Source organism: Canis lupus, chromosome 21 (assembly GCF_003254725.2).
Source record: "Canis lupus dingo isolate Sandy chromosome 21, ASM325472v2, whole genome shotgun sequence".
Classification (NCBI taxonomy): domain Eukaryota; kingdom Metazoa; phylum Chordata; class Mammalia; order Carnivora; family Canidae; genus Canis; species Canis lupus.
Genome location: NC_064263.1, coordinates 41,820,074 through 41,840,333, shown reverse-complemented (window position 1 = coordinate 41,840,333; position 20,260 = coordinate 41,820,074). Strand labels below are relative to the sequence as shown.

The window sequence follows — 20,260 nt, the reverse complement described above, 5'->3', positions numbered from 1 at the left end:
TGGTGGGCTACACCTGTGACTTTTAAACCTTGCCCAAAGAAGTATTTTATTTGTATTTGTTTATTTACTTATCTTATTTTTAAGTAATCTCTACACCCAATGTAGGTCTCAAACTCACAACTCCAAGATCAAGAATCTCATGCTCTACAGACTAAGCCAGCCAGGCATCCCACAAAGAAGTAGTTGAGAAGCCACTTTAGGGGATTCAGGAAAAGGCTAGGTGAATGTGACCCTGAGACCACCTACTTAATTCAAGCAGTGAAGTTTCTCTTTTATCTGCTTTATTATTGATGCTCCATTTAAGATTATCTATAGAAAAAAGGTATTATTCTTCTAAAAAAAAACCCAACCCACAAATGTTTGCAAGCTCCTCTCTTAGAAAACTTCTAAAGTCCCCTCTAACTTTAACATTCTAGAGCACTTGCCCTTTACCCATTTCTATGACAAATACTTTTGCAGGTAAATGTAGATCAAGGACATCCTATATGAGGTTGTGCTGTGTCCATATTTACGAAATTACCCCAACCTTCTTTACAGTGAAATATTCAATTACTCAACCAATTGCTTTTGTGGGCATGTAATGAAAGGCTAATATGGCTGCATTTCATAGACCTCTTGGTTGGGTACTACTTACACTTAACCTCAACATTCAGGTCAACGCGGGTGGTTAAGTGTCTTTGCTGGAGAGATGGATGACCTGAATTTCGATCCAGAACCTGCCAATCTGCCTGGAACCTGGCCCGAGCAAGGTAGGTGCCTCAGTTTCCTCGGTGGCAATATGAAAAATTGGTCTATGAAATCCCGAACTTCTTGTCACCTATCACATTCTATAATTCACATGTGTCCTTGATGTTTGATCAAAGCCAAAAATATGTACATATCAGGCAAAGGGAAATTAGGCCTCCAAAGAAAACATGGTTTCAGAGAGACTTATCAAGATTTGTCATAAATATGACATGCTGCCATGTTAAATTCTTAAGTAGAAAAAGAGGATGAACATAGTAATTCAAGACTTTTCTTCATAGGATGGCGGGCCATGAAGTGCCAGGACCCTGATGATTAGCTGACCTTTCTTTCCCCAAGTTTCTTTGAAGAGATTATCTAAGTATCATTTCAGACACCCATCACTCTTATTTTTAGCTCTGAGTTCTCTTCACGGGTGTTGTGACCTGTGTCTCAGAGTTCCAGAGGGCTCCCAGATATGGCTCATGATTCATTTGCAGGTACCTTGCATTGATTTCCAGGAAGGTCAGGGGAGTAGGAGCCTGGAAAAATGATTTTAGATGTAAAAATCCCTCTTCACTCTTGTTGGTGTTTCAACCACTTGATCAGAAGTTCATGCTCCACCGATCGATCCCCAAGGCCATGGGCAATTGGCAATTAAAACAGAACCCAAGCAATATCGTTCTCTCAGGGCCTCACAGCTGGCGTAGGGGGGAACAAAACTCAGGGCTTTGGTCACAGGCTATTTTCAGCCTCTGATAGCAGTTGTGTTACTCATGTCTCATTCACCCTCTCCCCTCGGCCTCCCTCCCGCCCTGCCCTCCACAGGCCAGTGCTGGGGACGGCCTCCATGTATTTAAAGAGGATGAGAGCCCCCGTACTCAGTTGAGCCGACAGAGACCACACAGGCAGGTACGTGGAGCGAAGCAGACATTGGGGTGGGGGGGCCGGGGTAGGCGTGGGAGGTGGGCTGGCTCGGTGGCCGGTTGGGACTCTGAAGGGTCCCATTGAGGAAGGGTGTGCGTCATGTCCCAGGTGCCAGTGGCCACTCTGGTTCTGTGTGAAGAGGCTCCAGTTGTGTGCGATTCTGGTGTGGACCTAGTTGCTTAAAAAACTCTTAAGGGTGGGATTCGCATTTGTGGGTTTGAGGGAACCTCACAGAGAAACGACTAAGGGATTATGTTGGACCTAAGACTATTCCCATGTTGGAGTGTTTCCCAAAGACGTGACACCAGTCCTAGAGCCACCACATAATGACTGGATGTGTGACTTCGGCAAACTTCCTGCCCTCGGGTCTCCTCTGGGAGGCTCAGGATGGAAGCCGGGATATATATTTTTTTCCAAACTATAAAGTACGGCACAGTTACAAAGAGGTTGTTAGAGATACGCTACAGCTGAAGCCAGCTTTCCCATGCTCAAAGCACAAGGAACTGTGCTCTCCAAAAGGTGTGGGTGAAGGACGGAGATTTCTGTAGTTCGCCACACGGTCTCGCACGTGGGAAATGCTCAGTGCAATTTGCTGGTTTAAAATAGATTTCAAAAAAAATAAATAAATAAAAATAAAATAAAATAGATTTCATATCCCAAGAATGTTCAGCAACAGGCTTGCTTCTAATAATTTAAAATTGATCAAAACCCTCAAAAAGGGACCCAAAAAAGACACAGTGACACTGAAAAATCCATTAAAAGCTCTCCTCAAGGGGAGGAAAATTCTCCGCGGAGGGTGAGGGGTGATTTCCAGAGTTTCCTCTGAGTTTTAGCCCAGCATTTGAATGACAGGCATGAGTGTGATGGAGAATGAGAAGTGGTTTTAAGCACTGGTCTGAGTGGAGATGCCGCCCCAAGATCAGAGCCGCCACCTCTAATTTCTGTTGCCGTCCCTGGGCCGGTGACATCCCCGAGGAGGAGCAGCTGGGTGACAGGCCTGAGGAACTCTGCCTCTCTGCAGCACAATTCAGCGCAACTGAGTGAGCGTGTGTTGACCATCGTCTGTGCTGGGGCTGCGGTGGGATGGGGGGCGAGGCAGCACTAATGCAGGGAAGGGGGAAACAGGGAGATCCCGTGTCCTCAGTTACTTTTGGGACCTAAATCTCAATGCTGCTTACATCCAACTCATTACAAAGTACATAAAATTGCTTTACTACCCAGAGAATGTAAAGGATTCCTTCTACCAGCTTTGGTTCCAGCTTCCGTTCCTTTCTGAACAAGTCAATCATTAGAATGAGCCCAAGTATTGGCAGGGAGTGGGGGGCCGGGGGTGCAGGGGAAGGGGAGACAGACAAGGAGGCAGAGATAGGGAGCAAGAGAAGGCAAGAGCGAGCAGGATCACTCAGCCAGCAAATAGCCAAAATCCTCTTGAAAGAGGTGGAGACAGAATCTTGAAAGAATGCACACTCAGAAATCCTGGGGATCTGAAGAAGGAAATACAAGGAAAGGCATCTGTCATTGAGAAGGTTCAAAACCCCACTCTGGACGTCGCTGAACTTCTCTGAGCTTCCATTCTCTGAACAATGAAATGAGGCTAAGGCCCCCGTCCCAAAGGGATCTGTTAGCATCAGATGAGATAAAATATAGGAAGTACTCTGTGAAGCCACCTAAAAGTGTACCAGTGTGGGGGGCCTTCCAGAAAAGACCCCCGGGGCCCGGCCCTGCGGCCGGCGGGAGGGTTTCCTGCTAAGTACCAGTGTGATGAAGGAAGCCCAGAGGTCAGAGTGGATAACAAGGTGCCCAGGAGTTAGAAGGTGATTAAGTTGCTTCACAGGAGGAAAGACCGAGACAGGGAATCCAACACCGAGGAAACACAACTCCCGCGGCTGGCCGACTTCCAGTGATAGGCCTGCTGCTCAGACGTCTGGGAACACGGGAGCCAGGGTTGGGCCTCAGGCCCGAAGAGAAATGTGATGGCTTCAGGGGTGAAAAGCTGTAGTTATTCGTCACAGCGAAGGCAAAGCAGGAGGGGAGCAGGGACGGTCATGAGGGCCACCGGCTGTGAAGCCTTTTCTGAGCCTCAGCGTGCACCTCGTCGTGGGAAAGGATTGAGCGTGGTTTGTGGGTTGTTTACTGCCCTTGCAGGCGCAGAGCAGTAGTCACTTATTTGACTGCCACAAAAAGTCCTGTGAGGTCACTCTTCAGAGGAAGAAGCAAAAGTCCAAGGAAGCAAAGGAATTACCCAAGGTCACATGGTAGAGCCAGGTGATAAATCGGGGTGCAACGTGGTCTTCAGAAACACGTTGCAAGGGCCAAAAGAGAACCAAGTAAAACTCGGCCACACTGTAGAGATAATTTCAGAAATGGTGTGATGTAATCCGTGTATCACAGCTATAGTGCAATGGGCAGGTGTCTCTACCCTGAGTCTTAAAGGGGGATGGGGTCAATACTCGGGCTTAGTACTGTGCTGGGAATAAGCAGCCTAGGCTTCCCGGACTTTGGGAAAGGGCCTCCAGATAGATAGGGGACTTCACACATCTGTTCAGAAGTTTAGGGCAAAGCCACTGACTGACCTTGAGTATCCTACATGGAGGAGCTGAAGGACATGGTCCCCCTGGGCCATGAGGACTCTGCTCAGGTTTGCTGCTTCCCTCCTCTGTCCCCATCGCCAGCGAGGTCAGCGGGTGTTAGGCACCAGGGCTGCCAAAGCGAGGAAGCAGCTGTCCTGGGGCACAGGCTTAGGACTTTGCCTGACATGTCACCTCTGGCCCCCACCCCCGGGGGAGCTCTCTCCCTGGCCTGGCTCCCTGCTGCCTCTGCTCCTCCGTGCAGCACATGCCAAAGACTGAGAAACAGAGTCGGTTCACCATCTGAGCCAGGAGGGCCACAGAGAAGAAGCAAGGAAAGCTTTGCTTGTTTTAAGAAAATGGATTTAAAAGCTGAAGGTAAAATAATAATAGTAATAAGGAAAGCAACAAGATTATTAGACACCCTGCCATGTATTATGCATTTGTGTATACAGTGCCTTAGCTATTATGATTATCTTATCTAACCTGGAAACAACCTTTGAAGGCAGGCCTTCTCATCTGTCCTCCTGTGCATGAGGACAGGACGCGGGGCTCAGACATTTTGAGCATTTTGCCCAAGGTCCAAAAGAGCCTGGCTTGGTTCTTTCCATAGCCCGCACTGTTCCAGGATCCCACACTATCTCTTCTACCTGGATTAAGAGAGTAGAGAAGAGGCAGTGCTTGAGAGGGGATTGCCCCCGGAAAGCATTTCTGCAAGGTGAGGCTCCAGTCACTGTTCAGACCCCGACATCTGTCTCCGGGCTCAAAGGATCCTTGAAGGGCCTTCGCAACGTTGCAGTCACATGGACAACCATCCCCAGCTGAGCTCAAGTCAAGAGTGAAAGGGAACTCTCCAGCCTCAAAGGAGCTCTTTGCATGTCTAAATGGCAATGATTCTTACAGAGGCTCTTATTTTACTGAATTAAATTCAGGCTCCCTGATACTCCCGCCCATGAGTACTCTCTGTCCCATGGAGAGACAACGGGGTCAGTCAGATCCCAGTTCTCATCAACTAGGAAGTTTGGCTAATGGAGGTGCTGACTCTCCTCCCCTCCCTGGCATGTTATAAATGGGGACGTGGAATACAGACCCAGCTTCACTTGGGTCTGAATTGCGGCTCTGCCACTTACTAGCTGTGTGATCTCAGGCAAGTCGCTCAAGTCCTCTGAGTCTCAGTTTTCTCATCTGCAAAATGGAGATGACAAGCTTTGCTCTGTGGGGCTGTTGTATTACAGATGGTACGTACAAAGCAACTAACACATAGTAAACCATAAATAGATAAATAGTACCTAATCTTAATATAAGAACACAGCTTTGGAGTCAAAGACCTAAAATCCAATCTAGCCACGTGAGCGTGGGCAACATAATTTCCCCAAGACTCCATTTCCCCAAAAGTTAACAAAAGGCAATGTTTGTGATAGTGCCTACCCTCAAGGTCTGTGAAGATGGAATGAGATAAAGCTCAGTGCCTGGCCCGAGGGACTCCACATGCTTCAGCTCCGATAACAACATTATTAGATTGGTAATGACTATACCTTGCATTCCAGATATATGCTGTTATGATACAAAATCTTGGCCTTGGCCAGTGTAGACAATTCAACTCGCTGTGTAGAAGCAGGCATCTAATAGGATGACCACACGAACCAACACTGAGTTGAAAATGGCATTGTCACTAATAGTCTCTGCACAACGTCTTGACGACCTAAGGTCAAGGCCACATTCTTTAATGAGCCCTACAAAGAAGAAACTGAGTCACTAAGTGCCCATTTTATCTCCCCCCACCCACTTTTGCCCTAAGGTGTCACCTCTCAGCTCCACAGTTGATAAGCAACAAAAAAAACAGTGAGTGCTGGCATAGGAAGATGGTGGCAAGATGCACAGCACGGTTATTCTTTTAAAAGTTCAGATCGATATGTGACAGTTCATGGTTATTGCAGATCTGATTAGCTCTCACATTTTATAATACTCAACCGTTTACAAAGTGATTTGATGTACTTGAAGTGTTACAAGCCTCCCAGCTGTAGTGGAACAGATGAGACTCTTAAGCCCATTTTAGAGACTGTTTCCTGAAGTTCAGAGAGCTTTGCCGGTTTTCCCAGATCACACAGCTCTGAGGAGGCGAGACGGAACTAGAACTCGGGCCTCCTGCATCTGATCCAGAGCTTTCCCCAGTGCTCACTATGGCACATCCCCAATATAATCGTTTCTACAGCATTACTCGTGAAGAAAATTGATACAGACCATCTCTCTTTGGGATCTGGGTATCCAGAAGTGTGGGGTCCACTCTCCTCCCAGCTGATGTTGCGGAGCTTGCAATCTAGCTCATCTTCAGGAACCCCAAACTGTCCTCCGTTTCAGTCCTGAGCCTCAACTTCATCAGTGACAACACGGCCATCTCCGGGACCGGCCCCAGGGAGTAATGCCAGGTGATGTGATGGAGATTGTGACCAGGTGGCAGATGGGGCTGAGTGACGGGCAAGCCTATATTTGGCATCCTACCTTCAATGACCTTTGCCTGTGCCAGGCAACGCCGATAAACAAATGGCCCATCCGCTGGTATCTCGCCAGCATAAACTCCCATTCTGGGCCAGGAATTCCAAAGCAATGCGGGAGGCTGAAGAGGTTATGTACGCGAGCCAGGACTTAAATGCGCTTTCAAATCACAGTGACTTAATTGGCAGATTGGTGCTACTTGAATAACCTGAAGGAAAGTGGGTAACGAACGATGACTTGCCTTTGACTAGCTCCTCAATACTGCTTTACATTCCGTCATATTTCACCCGAAGGGCAAGGTCACAAGGACAAGATAAGAACCCGTGTCTTCCAATTCAGGATGCTTTAGATCACCCTCTGCCTTTTGGGCTTTGAGCATTGGAAGAAGAAATCAGAGATGCCTTCTGTGTTTAGCCTCCGCAGCTACATCTCCAACTTTAAAAATGGGACTCAGCACCTGTTTGATAAAATGCTTATGGATTTCTATTCTGGGTTTCCAGGCCTAATATATGTATGTCGGATATTTTATGATCACTTAAAAAATAACCTGTGCTAGGATCCATTACCTTGTGAAGAAGGTGTTATCTGTAATCTTATCCTCACTTGGAAAAGTATCATGTGTAGGCAATTGCTGAATGCACACACACACACACACACACACACACACACACACAATCCTCCCCAGGGCCGTCTCTATCTACCATTAACTTGCAGGACATGCCAATGAGGTCTCCGCCAAAGACTTGAGATAAGAAATTTGACCTAGGCTTGTTTTCATTGAAAATTTCCATCTCATTAATTTCACAAGTGTCACTGTCTTATTCCCAGGTATATATTACATTTCTCATCTATTTTATATTATATTAAAATCCAGGATCCAAACGAACATGAACAAAATAATGTGATTCTACCCTTTTCCAGAGAATGTATCATCTTTAATCAAAGAAGGGTGAATCTTAGAAAAAGAAAATTAGCTAAGAAAATACTCCCAAATGTTTACTTCTTTTGCCTTAATTGTTCATAAATGAGGGGGTTGGTCAATCTTGAAAATCTGTTCCAACTGTAGAGACCTAAAAATTTTAATGGAATCAAAAATAAACAATTTGGGCTCTGTTAGGAGATAGTAAGATATTCCTTTCTGTATGATCTTTTCTCTGCCTGGAATGTCCTTCCCCTGTTTATCTCTCTGGTATACTCCTATTCACCATGCAAAAACCCTATTTGGATGTGACATCTGTAACCCTGCAACAGCTCACTGCTTTCACCTCCAGTCTAAATGTGGGTAGCCATACTCTCCTTTGAGTTTCCATGATACTCATAAAGCTGGTCTTTGCTACAGAGTATTCTGGTTCCTGCCTCTTCCTCATTAGAATGTGGACTTCTCATTCTAGGTCACATAAATTACTTATTGTTATAAGTTTTCCTCCCCTTGATCTGTCACCAAGTCCTTAGTACAGTGACTGACACATGATAGGTAGGTAGTAAATGTATGGTAAATGAATGATGTAGCCTTGTTCCCAAGGCTTTCATTTCAAAATCCACTATATTTCCCTCTATACTAAACAACCTGAACCATAGAAATAGAAGGACTAAATGTTTCCTTTATAAAAAAAGTTAAAATTGTATTTTCTAAAATTTTATTGAAAAAGAAGAGCCTGCTTCTTTGAGAGGAAGGATAAGATGTTCCTGGCTAATCTCACACTGTTTTTGTAAAGGGGAAAGCTCTTCACAGGAACATTTAGGTAGGGATGTTCCCTTTGGTCTTGGTATCAGGTTCAGTGGTCTGTTTGCTATTTACCTTCTGTTTCTTAGCAAAACCTGTCTTTGTTATGAGGCTGGAAGCACAATCCAGACCAGTTGACCCAGAAGGGCTTAATGTTAATCGCCAACTATTATAAGAAGGTGACTGGCTTCCCAGAAGGGAAAGAGAAGGTCAGAAGCAGCCACTTGGAATGGCCTGACAGTGGTTGGTGTCAATGACAAGATGACATACCAGGCTTCTTAGAAACCAAAGGATCTCAGAGAAAATTTGGCCCTCTGGGGCGGGCAGGATTTCAGGAATTTCACGGAGTATCGATGGCTGATTTTAGTTCTGCTCTGGGAAAACGGACAACTGGATTCATACTCACGCACAGACGCAGAAAGAAAGGGAAAGTTGTTTTTTGATGGCCCTGCTTGTCTGGTATCTCTTTCACAAATGTTCTGGTGAGGAGACAACGATGGCAATGGCGTGGCGCTGTGACTATCAGCCGCTGTTTGCAGTGGAATGTCCTGGAAGGGTGTGGGAGGGCACGCAGCCTCATCACCTGGCTCCTGTGATCACACCTGGCACTGTGCACTCCGCCAAGTACCTTCCTGCACGTCGTGTCAGTTAGTCCTCTATACAACACTGTGGGGCGGCAAGGGAAAGAATGACTCTCTTCATAGTACAGGCGGGAAGAGAGACGTAGGAGAAGCCCTGCAGCTCATCTCACTGCGCACGGCAAGGGGCGGTAGCCCTGAAGGCAGAAGGCAGGTTTCCAGACTACTCAGCTACTGTAGGTCCATGATAGCTTATTGCTTGGGTCTAAGGAATTGGAGGAATAAATCTGAATAGGAGATTTTATATATCATAGATTTTTATCAGCAAGATTGACTAAGGTTTCGCGACCCAAAGGGTGGTCCCCAACTAGTAGCTTCAGCATTGCCCGGAAACTGTTAGAAATGCAGAATTTCCTGTCTCTTCCACATCTACCAAACCAGCATCTGCATAGCAGCAAGAACTGATGTGATTTGAGAAGCACTGAGCTAGATAAAAAGATATGCCGTTTTCACAGATTATTTCCACTTCTGATGGAATGTTTAAAACCTTAGATACAAAAAATTATATTTAATATTTGCATATAATTTTATATACGGAAAATTAGCTCATCTCTTCCTTCCGAGAACTTTGTGAGGTACACAGGGACAGGTGTTACTGAAATTTAACAGAAGAGGAAACTGAGTCCTACATTGTGAAGTGACTTGCTCAGAGCCATCTGAGTGTGCGAGCCTATTCAATGATGGTGCTTGCAGTAACTATTTGCTGAATGAATGGATGAATGAATGAATGAATGAATGAACTATCAAATGCACTGGCGCTGGATCCTGGTGTGTTTTTTTTTTAATTTATTCATGAGAGACACAGAAAGAAAGAGAGAGACAGAGACACAGGCAGAGGGAGGAGACACAGGCTTCATGCAGAGAGCCCCATGCAGGACTCGAACCCGGGTCTCCAGGATCAATCCCTGGGCTGAAAGTGGGGCTAAACCGCTGAACCACCCGGGCTGCCCCTGGATTCTGGTCTTAAGACCACAGTATTACTAGGCATTGGTTCACTCCTGAAGTTGCCTACATTTAGGGTATTTGTTTTATATCCTGTTAGACTTGACCTTGGTCAGAAGGTCTTCAAGATGCCAAACTGGGGCGGAGGAGCGAAATGTGGCGCCTGTGAAAAGACAGTCTACCACGCAGAAGAAATCCAGTGCAATGGAAGGAGTTTCCACAAGACCTGCTTCCACTGCAGTGAGTTGGGTGAACACCATGAGAGCCCCGCAGCATCCAGGGGGCATTTTCAAGTTCACATTTAGCTGCAGATACTGTATATCGGTGGTCCTTGGGGTCTGGTCCTGGGACCAGCAGCACCAGCATCACCTGGGAACTTAGAAATAGCACTTTGGGGGTGCCTGGGTGGCTCAGTCAGTTAAGCATCTGACTCTTGATCTCAGCTCAGGTCTTGATTTCAGGATCATGAGTTCAAGCCCCACATTGGGCTTGGGGCTTGGGGCCTACTTTAAAAAAAACTAGAAATAACACTTCGGGGTCCCACATGAAAGGATGGTATTCTCCTGAGTAACCCTCTAGCCAACCACATGCTCAGCTCAAAGGCCATTTCCCCGCCACTCAAAGTCACAACAAGCTGACCTGCGGCTGCCATCGTGGTGAAAACCTTGACCCAGTGGCAACATTTACAAAGCGTGACTTGGCAGAGAAAGGAAGCCATCGCTTATCTGGAGCCAGGATGGATTTGGCTCTATGGTGTTCCCACTGGCCAATGTTACCGAAGCCAGCTGAGACTGGTCTTTTCAAAAGAACCTGTGTCAGGCGAGGGGCAATGGATGCCAATTCTGTAACAGCTGAAAAGGGAAGAGTTTGGGGCCTGGGCACCAGTAGCCTGATGAAGGGAATCTTTACCACCACTTGCTGGACATAGATGCACAAACATTGAAACTGGGGGGGAATACAAACCTTGGGGTCCACCTGGAAGCCTAGCTTTGTCTGACCCATGACTTTGGACAAATCATTTCTCATTTCTAAGCACCTGCAGCAGGGCCAGCAGTAGAACTTGTACCTTCAGACCCTCAGTCCAGTCCTTTCAACATGACTTCATTCTAGAGTTTCCCATGGCCAGTCCAGTTCTAGGAGAGCAGTCTCTTTTTTTGGCCACTTACCTTCCCTGTTTTGCTCCAGTAAATGTGGCTTAAGGGCTAGCTTTGCTGGACATTTGGCAGCCCTGCTCCCCATACCACCCTCATGATTTTGCCCAGTGGCTACAAGGCATCGCATCGCCCCAGTTTCAAACAGAACTTCAAGGATTGGACTCCATCTGTTAAAGCATGGAGGCACTTTGTCCTTAAGCCACCAGAAATAGTAACGGTTTACCTGCTGCAGGAGTTTCCATGATCTCTTACCTTCCATGGCAAACAGAATTCTCACCGAACAGCAGGAGGAAGCATGGCTCTGAGTGACTGGGTTGGCAATTTACTAAAGCCTTGGGTTCTAATTACGGGTAATTTTTTTTTAAGGGGAGGCAGAGGGAGAGACTGAATCCTAAGCTGGGCATGGAGCTTGATGTGGGGCTCAATCCTACAACCCTGAGATCATGCCCTGAGCCGAAATCAGGGGTTGGATACTTAATCAACTAAGCTAGCCTGATGCCCCAATGGGTAATTATTTTAAGTCCTCATACACATCCAATCAGGTTCATCATTATTATTACAATTATCTAGAAGCATTGCTCAAGGGTCCCTTCTGTAACCTTCTGGCTTTTGTCTCAAAACAGCTAATGCTCTTTAAAAAGACTAGGCATGAGGAATAACGGAAAAACCACTGGAATTAAAGTACAAATGACTAGGTTTGAATCTAGACCCTGCCATGTAATAATGGTGTGACCTTGGGCAAGTGATTTCACCATCATGAGCCTCCATTATCCCATCTGTAAACTGGAAATGACAGTAGCCACCACACAGCTGGTCACAAGATGAAAACTGGGGTTCTGGATCAGGCCTCTAATTCTCCTCTGATCAACTTTATTATTATTTTTTAATAATAAATTTATTTTTTATTGGTGTTCAATTTGCCAACATACAGAATAACACCCAGTGCTCATCCCATCAAGTGCCCCCCTCTGATCAACTTTAATATCTGAGAACAGGATGTGGCAGGGAAGCTCTCCATGGTCAGGGGTGTCTCGTTTTCCCCAGGTAGCAGGAAGATGCCCTGTTCAACGGAGCCATGGTAGAAAGGATATGAGCATTTGCTGGTACATCTCTTTTAACACTTTCATATTTTCCTTAGAACTTGTGGGTGGGATGAGGATCTGAGCAGTACACATTTCTGTGGCAGGGAACAGAAGGATCATGGAGAGGAGCATGCTTTTCTTTCTTATCACCCCAGGACCTGCCTGTCTACAGGCCAACCAGTAGTTGTCCTAAATGGGCTTTAGGAAGGCACAGCCTACCTTAGTTTGTCCCTGGCCAGTGTTCCCAAACTTGTAGACAAATCTTAATCCTCCTTACCAGTGCTGTCCAAAAGAAATATAATGTAAGCCACATATATAAATTTAACTTTTCTACTTGGCATATTTTTAGAAAGGTTATGTAATGAGCACTGGGTGTTATATAAGACTGATGAATCACTGACCTCTACCTCTGAAACCAATAATATATTATAGGATAATTAACTGAATTTGAATTTAAAATAAATAAATAAATGCCAAAAAGAGAACGGTATAAAGAAATTATCCACATCACATACACTACGGAGGTGGCCAGCACACTGCTACCACGCTTGTGTATGAAAGCTGGTCAGGAGCCAGGGGGTGGCTATAGAAAGGGCCCAGGCAGGATAGGGCATGCACAGTCCCAGAGCAATGGACTGGAGCAGGGGTCAGGGGACCTGAGGCCAGTCATGGCTCTGCAACTTACTGCTGTAGAATCCTGGACAAGTCACTGACCATCCATCATTCCCATGTGCATGCATGCATTCAACTACTTACTCATTCCTTCATTCAACAAACGTTTACAGAGGACTAACTCTGGGCCAGGCCCCATGCTATGTTCTGAGGATATTAAAATACAAGTGTTGCCCTCAAGGAACCCAGAGTCTAGAATATCAATGAACATTTGAGATGTTTTTCTGGAAGCAAAAGTAACAAGAAAGGTGGAGATAGGTGTATACGTTACATGCTCAAATGTAAGGCATTTTTCTCTCAAAAGTATTCCTCACAAAAAGGGTTTGGCTTGTGTTTAAAGCCTTATGAAGTATCTCATGCTAGAGGACAATCTCTGAATTTTTTTTTACAGAGAATTTTTTTTAACACATACAATGCTGACATAATTGTTTAATGAATTTCCATACACTCCCTTCCCCATCCTCACAACCACCAACCCCTCATCCACAACCTTGTCTTCCCCCCACTATCATATTCAATTACTTTATGTTTTTAGATAAAATACTATTTCAGGAAGGCATATTACCCTGCAACAACTTCAATGCTAGATTGCTTATAAAGATCACCTGAACTGGTTAAAAACAAAAAAGGAAGCAAATAAACTGAGTGCATGTGCATTACTCGTTTTTGGGGCCACGACCTCACTGTTAAAAGCGGTGAGTACCGCCATAAACAACTTTTGAGGATCCCAGCTAAAAAGCAATTTAGCAAATTATTAAGTTATGGAAATCCTTCATATTTTAAAAAATATTTTATTTATTTTGAGGGAAAGCACATGAGCAAGGATAGGGGCAGAGGGAGAGAGAGAATCTCAAGCGGACTGCATGCCAAGCATGGAGCCCAATGCAGGGCTCAATCTCACCTGAGATCATGACCTGAGCCGAAATCGATAGTCAAGGAGTTTAACCGACTGAGCCATGCAGGAGCCCCCCGACTATGTATTTTTTAAAGCTGCCCAAATGTTATGCTAACAGGAGCTTCTGGTAGAGATACAAAATCCAGGTGACAGCCTCCTGCTCAGGTACAAACAGGGCCGACCCTCAAAGAGACAGATAGAAGTGAGGAGCAGGACAGCTGAGTCCGCTGCCTCAAAAAGACACCAGTGATAGGGAGATGCTGACGGTGAAGATGCAGATGAAGGACTTGGATACACGCATTTCCTGAATTTGTGTCAGGTTAGAAAAAGGAAACTCTCCAAATCAATATATTATTGATCTATATTATTAAATTAAATAATATAAGTGTTAAATACACTTTCATTTACATCTGTAAAAGTTTATTGTACTGAATGATGGTCAGTGACTTGTCCACGATTCTACTAAAAAAAAAAAACCCAAACAACAAAAAACAACCCTTTCCTTTATATCTTCTTTTTGGAAAATGGAGGCTTGTCTTATATACTTGATATAATGGGGGACACTTTCTATTGGGTAGTATACAGTGACTGGGGGGCTTAAGCCAATATAAGCCTAAGGTCAACGAGACAGGTCCACCCCTTCACCACCTCCCGCTTCCAGAACTGGACCAAAGTAGCCTCAGTGGTAACTGTCTCCTTGCGGGTCGTAGTGCTCTTCGGAGGCCACGGTGAGTAGAGAAACTGCTTGGCCCTGATTCTGATATGATTAAGGATAAATAAACTCATCCCCAGCCCCAGCACCTTATCCCCTACACAGCCCCACACGCGCGGACACACACTCTCCTGATGTCACCGGGGCCGCTCAGGGATGCAGGTTGTTCGGATTCGGGGCCAATATTCTTAGCCGGTTCTCATCCTGGCCTCCCGCTCTTTCTAGCCGGGCTCCACAGAGCACATTATGTCCCTTTTCTGCTCCCCGGTTTCCTCACCCATGAAATCAGGGGTGCCGTGGAATCACGGCTCAGGGTGCTCTGGCCAGGAATCGAACCTGTGCTCTTGGCCAACGGCCCCTCCTGGGTCTCCTGGCCCTGAGCATGGGTGGCATCAAGGCTGCAGGGAAGGGGGAGGGACCGTGGCCCCAGCCCCCTGACCCCCCGGCCCCCTTCCTTGGCAGTGGCCTGCAGGAAGGCTCTGGACAGCACCACGGTTGCCGCGCACGAGTCGGAGATCTACTGTAAGGTGTGCTACGGGCGCAGGTACGGCCCCAAGGGGATCGGGTACGGCCAAGGCGCCGGCTGCCTCAGCACGGACACAGGCGAGCATCTGGGCCTCCAGTTCCAACAGTGAGTCACTCCCCGCTCCTCCCGCCCCTAGAGCCCCGGCTATCAGGACAGGTCATCCCGTCCCCATAGCAACGTTTTCTGGAAGTGGGAGAACGGACTCCACTGTTCCTTGCCAACAATGCGGCCGCGCAGTCTGACCAAGGTCGAACAATGTGCCATCTCTCGGGAGACTCTCTTCAAATGACCCCCCTTTCTAAAGGGCAATTACTTTCAGGCCACGGCTCTTGGTTTGCATGTCAAGAGAAGACCCAGAAAGTACAGATTTTCCCATTGTTGACCTCTGCTAAACTGCACGGAGTCCCTTTCCTTCCCCTTTGAGCGTTTCTGTGTAAATCACGCAACCGTGGCAGGGAAGCGACGGCCGTTCTCTGTGGGCTGGTCACGCAAGGAGTCCTCCCTCAGGCTGTAAGAGGACGGATGTCCCCATCACCGGGGACAGGGCTGCGGGAGGCCGGGGTCGGGAGTAAGCAATCAATGCCACTCCCGAGCTGCCTGCCACGCCGCGGGCCCCGCCTTGTGGAGGGAAGCGGGCCGGGCCCTGCCACCTCCCGGGCCGACGTGGTCACGCGGACCTCCAGGCTGGCCCTGAGCTCACAGGCCGCAGCTGCTGTGTGGCCAGCTGGGATCCGGGCTCAGCTCTGCGGTGGGGCTGCCACCTGCCACGGTGGTCCAGGGAAGGCCTCCCCCAGGGAGCCGCAGTTAGGCCAGCCGAGGCGTCACCTGGCCCCTTGCAGAGAGAGCGGCCCATGGCTGGCGCTGGGCAAATAGTGCACGGAGGTACGATTAGCCATTTGGATTCTTCTCGTTACTCCATCCCAACCAGACACTGTTTAGCGAAGAAGGATGAAAGCAATCGTGTTCTCAGCCACGCATTACCCAGAGCCACGCATTACCCAGGGCCTTCTGGTGATGCCGCACAGAGAGGAACAAGAGTCCACAGACCTGGGTTTTGTCCCAGCTCCACCACTTAGGACCTTGGGCAGTTGCCCGACCTTGGGCAGTTACCCCTCAACCCTTGCTCCCCTCCACCCAGCCCTGCCTATCTTAGAGGTGATGATGTGATGCCAGTGATAAGCATGCACGGAAACACCAAAAGGTATGGAGGTAATGGGGTGCTTTCCTGACCTCTATCGTGGACGTAGCTCACAGGGGGACAGGTGACCTTTCCGTGCAGGATGACAACCTGAACTGTGACAAGGAATGCATCAGTTTATTGGACTGTGGCTTTTTTACCATCAAGATCCCATCTTGCACTATATCTTCACAACTCACCCCATGAAGCAGACCAGTGAGCTTCAAGATGGTACAGAAAAATCTAAACACCAGCAGCAATAATAACACGACAACAACACAAGCTAACATACACGGAACACTTGCTGAATGCTTTAGGACAGAAAGGAAAGGTTTAAGCCAATTAGGGATAGGTTTGCCAACCCTTACTACGTGCCAGGTGACGGTCAGACTTCTAAGTGCTTTACTCACGTCCCCTCATCAACCCTGTTGAGGAAGGCACCATGATTAGCCCCATTTTCCAGATGAGGAGTCTGAAGCACAGAGAAGTTAAGTAACTCGCTCCAGGTCACACAGCTAAGTACTCTTTGCCAGCAAGGTCTGTAGGTTTCATTCATTGGTCTGTTCCCACCAGGTCCCCAAAGCCTGCACGCTCAGCCACCACCAGCAACCCTTCCAAGTTCACTGCGAAGTTTGGAGAGTCGGAGAAGTGCCCCCGATGCGGAAAGTCAGTCTATGCCGCCGAGAAGGTGATGGGAGGCGGTAAGGTAAGGACTGCCGTGCGGGCCAGATGGGACTTGCTCATCTGCACAGGATCAGTTGGGAGGAATGAGAGAGGAAATGAGGAAGTGTGGGCAGGTGGGAGCCAGGCCCTTGATTCTCCTTTGCTCCCAGGAGCCACATTAGAGCCACCCAACCTCGTCCACTTTCCTGGGCTGTGACTGTCACTCTGCAGAGCCCTTGGAAACTAGAACTGGTACAATTCGATGCAACAAGTCTTAGTCCGCTAGGGGGAAGGTACCCAGCTGGGAGCTCTGGAGATACAAAGGTCCATAATCCTTCCAGGAAGGTATCAGCCCCGCGAGCCCATCACCACTGCATAGCTCGATCTGCAGCTGGCATCACCACTGATGGACAGAGCAGACACCTCACAGCAGGGAGAAGCATCCTTGCTCACAAGGCTTGGCAATCGGGGGGAGTCATCCAGTGCCGGAGACAGCACGGCACACTTGCTCTACAAGCTCTGGTTCCAGGGTACTCACCAAAGGGTTTGGGCCCAACGAAGGAAAAGAAAAACCTGATTATGCCCCAGTGGAGTGGGGGCGGGTGGAAATAAGGGTCATGGAGAGTGTCGGACTTCCAATATGACGGCGGCCGCCACCCGAGACAGCTACTTGAAGGTGGATGAGAACCCCTAGGCCTGCCTGGTGGACCTGCAGGTGCGCAGAAGAGGCCATCTTCTGATGACCCAAGCCTCACAACTCTCCTCCGTGAGAAGGACACACAGTTCAAGCAAAGCTGAATTACCTGGCTAATCGCCCTCTTTCTTTACTTCTTCTCTTAACTTTATATCCAATGTAAATGAATGTATTCACTGCCCCGCATCTGAGTTCCTTTCTCTCTATTTATTCCTTGATCTTCTAGAAGGGGGAAGCCCTTTTCTATTTAGTCCATTCTGAAGGAATACATCTGGTAATTACTTTGATAAATTCATTTTTAGGGGTTCTGAGAATTGGGGGCCGAATCCGTAGCATCTCTTTCTCCAAACCCCTGGAAAACTTACTCTGGGGTCAATTAGATATGTGCATGGGTAAGACACTGGCACTCCTGTATACGCGGCTGGTGAGATTTAACATGGAAACAGACTATGCTGCCGGCCGCCCTAAGGTAACTCTCCTGCTCTCCTGCGCCCCCCAGCCTTGGCACAAGACCTGTTTCCGCTGCGCCATCTGCGGGAAGAGTCTAGAGTCCACGAACGTCACTGACAAAGATGGGGAACTTTACTGCAAAGGTGAGTGGTTCTGGGGACCCTCTTGAGAGGTCTTCCCCAGGAGGAGCCTTGGAGGGTAAGCTGTGTCCAGCCAAGAGGCTTGTGTTTGCCAGGAGGCATGACTGCCCGGCCTGAGCACAGTTCGGGCTCTCAGGATGGAGAGAAAAACTGCCAAAGGGAAAGAATTCTCCCCAACCCAGCTCTGGCCCTCTCTGTTGGAGCATGTGGGGTGGGGGGACTGGATGCTTGCAGATGCTCAGTGGCTCAGGGCAGCTGGGCACCCTGGGCGGAGAGAGGGTGAGGAGGAAGCAGTGTCCTGCACCAGTCCTGGAAGAGGTCACAAGCCTTGATAAACAGCATCACGTCGCCTTCTGGAAGCCCAAATACCCTCTGTCTGCCTGAGTGGTAGGGGTGACTGGGGGAGGACGACCTCTCTTTGGTTTACCAAGACATATCTATATCCTTGCTCCCATCCCTCCTCTCTCCCTCCTTCCATCCCGACATTTCTGTCTCTCATGCTACATATCACTTAGTGATCGCAGGGACACAACTGAGTAACAGGTTTTCCTTCTGGTCCTCGCAGCTCTACCCCCAGATGCCTCCACAACCCCCTGTCTTGTGGAGAAGCAGTAGAGCTTAGCTCCTTTCTGATGTTACAAAAAGGAAGGGAATGCTTTAGGGCCAAGATCACTGTCCTCAACCTGAGAGCATCTCCTGGGCCTATAGTTTCTCAATGGGGTCCTCCCACCTTTCCACGCAATGATGGTGTCTCCAGGCCTCCACGTGTGTGTGTTGGTATGGAGTGAGGAGATGGGAAGGGGGAAACGCCAAAGCTGTGCCCACGGTGAGACAGAATGTGAATAAGCACATGACCCAACAGGAGGTGCATCCTCCCGAGAGTGGAGGACACAGGGTCCTCAGCATTCACAGGCCCAACACCCCTAAACTGTCGCTGCAGCCAGCAGAGAGATCAACATGAAGACAAGTAACTAATGCCAAGGGGGGAAAGCTCCGCAGTACACAGTGCCCTAGCGCACGAAGGGGCAAGTGACCAACTTGGGGTATTAGGGAAGGCTTCTCAGAAGACAAGCCTCGTCTGGGTCTGGAAGGGTGACTGCGGGCTTTGGTGGGGGACATTGCGGGAACGGGGAGCAGTGCGTGCCACGGCACCGAAGCCAGGCCATCGTGGTTCATTCCAGGGACTGAGAGTAGCTCCACATGCCCGGAGTGTCGGGGAAGGAGGCAGAGAGGCAGCAGGGGACGAGGCTGGGCAGGCACGCAGGGGCCAGATGATGCTGACTCAAACAAGAAAATGCCTGTGAACACTTACTGCTAAGTGGCCAGAAGTATGAACAATTCTTATCAGCAGATCCCAAGTCAATGAAGTTCAATATACTTAAAAGTTAACTTAGGAGTACATTTATCGCAAGGATGCCTCCCACGGGTGTCCAGAGGCAAGGAAGTGCAATCACCGTCTAACCAACCCATTCTCTCTCCCCCTTCCCCCCCTCTCGTTCACAGTTTGCTACGCCAAAAATTTTGGCCCTACAGGTATTGGGTTTGGAGGCCTAACACAACAAGTGGAGAAGAAAGAGTGAAGACCGTGCCACACTTCCACCAGCCTCAAGCATTGGCCACGTCATCCTGCCAGACGGAAACCCTTGCCCGAACATCCTCTCGTGGGGCGGTCGGGCACTATTTCTCTTCAGAAGTGCTCATAGTCTTTACCCAAAGTTAGAAAAACGCTTTTGGAAGAAAAGTATTAAAAGTTCAGCCTGTAACAAATGCGTCAGGATTTTTGATCCCTGGGGCGGAAGAGGCATTTAATAAATAAATGTTTTAGCGGCACCTGGTGCATCTCCAGATCTTTTCTTTAGAGGGAATTTTTTAAAAACTAGAGAGATGTTTCGAGAAACTCACTGCAGAGGAGGTGGTGGATCTTGGTGTGGCCTGGGGGAGGCAGGGGAAAGCAGGCTCCCAGGACCTGTCCGCTGAGCTTCCTTCTCGTTACTAACGGGGAAGGAAACGGGGTTCTGGAGGAAGCAGACAACAGGAGAGCAAATTCTGGAAGGAAAATCAAAACTAATGAAACTGCTGAAG

The 20,260-nt window shown here is 48.0% G+C and overlaps 2 protein-coding genes across 8 annotated transcripts in view; one reads left to right on the top strand and one right to left on the bottom strand.

The window, feature by feature from the left end:
* The window catches only part of ZDHHC13 (zinc finger DHHC-type palmitoyltransferase 13), a 100,946-nt gene that overhangs the window by 23,989 nt on the left and 56,697 nt on the right, over positions 1-20,260 (bottom strand). The gene's annotated exons all lie outside the window — the stretch shown is intronic.
* CSRP3 (cysteine and glycine rich protein 3) lies at positions 1,478-20,008 on the top strand. 7 transcript variants are annotated; one of them, XM_025459739.3, is made up of 6 exons: positions 1,478-1,635; positions 10,114-10,253; positions 14,991-15,159; positions 16,805-16,937; positions 18,088-18,181; positions 19,682-20,008. In XM_025459739.3, the coding sequence occupies exons 2-6, from the start codon at positions 10,142-10,144 to the stop codon at positions 19,756-19,758; spliced, it is 585 nt and encodes a 194-aa protein (XP_025315524.1). In that variant the 5' UTR covers positions 1,478-1,635; positions 10,114-10,141; the 3' UTR covers positions 19,759-20,008. The 7 variants fall into 7 exon arrangements, with proteins under 7 accessions (XP_025315524.1, XP_048954662.1, XP_048954664.1 ...); XM_049098705.1 differs by having other exon boundaries at positions 18,088-18,185; XM_049098707.1 differs by having other exon boundaries at positions 10,114-10,262.

Coding starts and splice junctions, on each gene's coding strand:
- CSRP3 (XM_049098705.1), top strand. CDS start 10,142: ATGCCAAACTGGGGCGGAGGAGCGAAATGTGGCGCCTGTGAAAAGACA. Junction 10,254..14,990: donor CAAGACCTGCTTCCACTGCA/GTGAGTTGGGTG, acceptor CTTCCTTGGCAG/TGGCCTGCAGGAAGGCTCTG. Junction 15,160..16,804: donor CTGGGCCTCCAGTTCCAACA/GTGAGTCACTCC, acceptor TGTTCCCACCAG/GTCCCCAAAGCCTGCACGCT.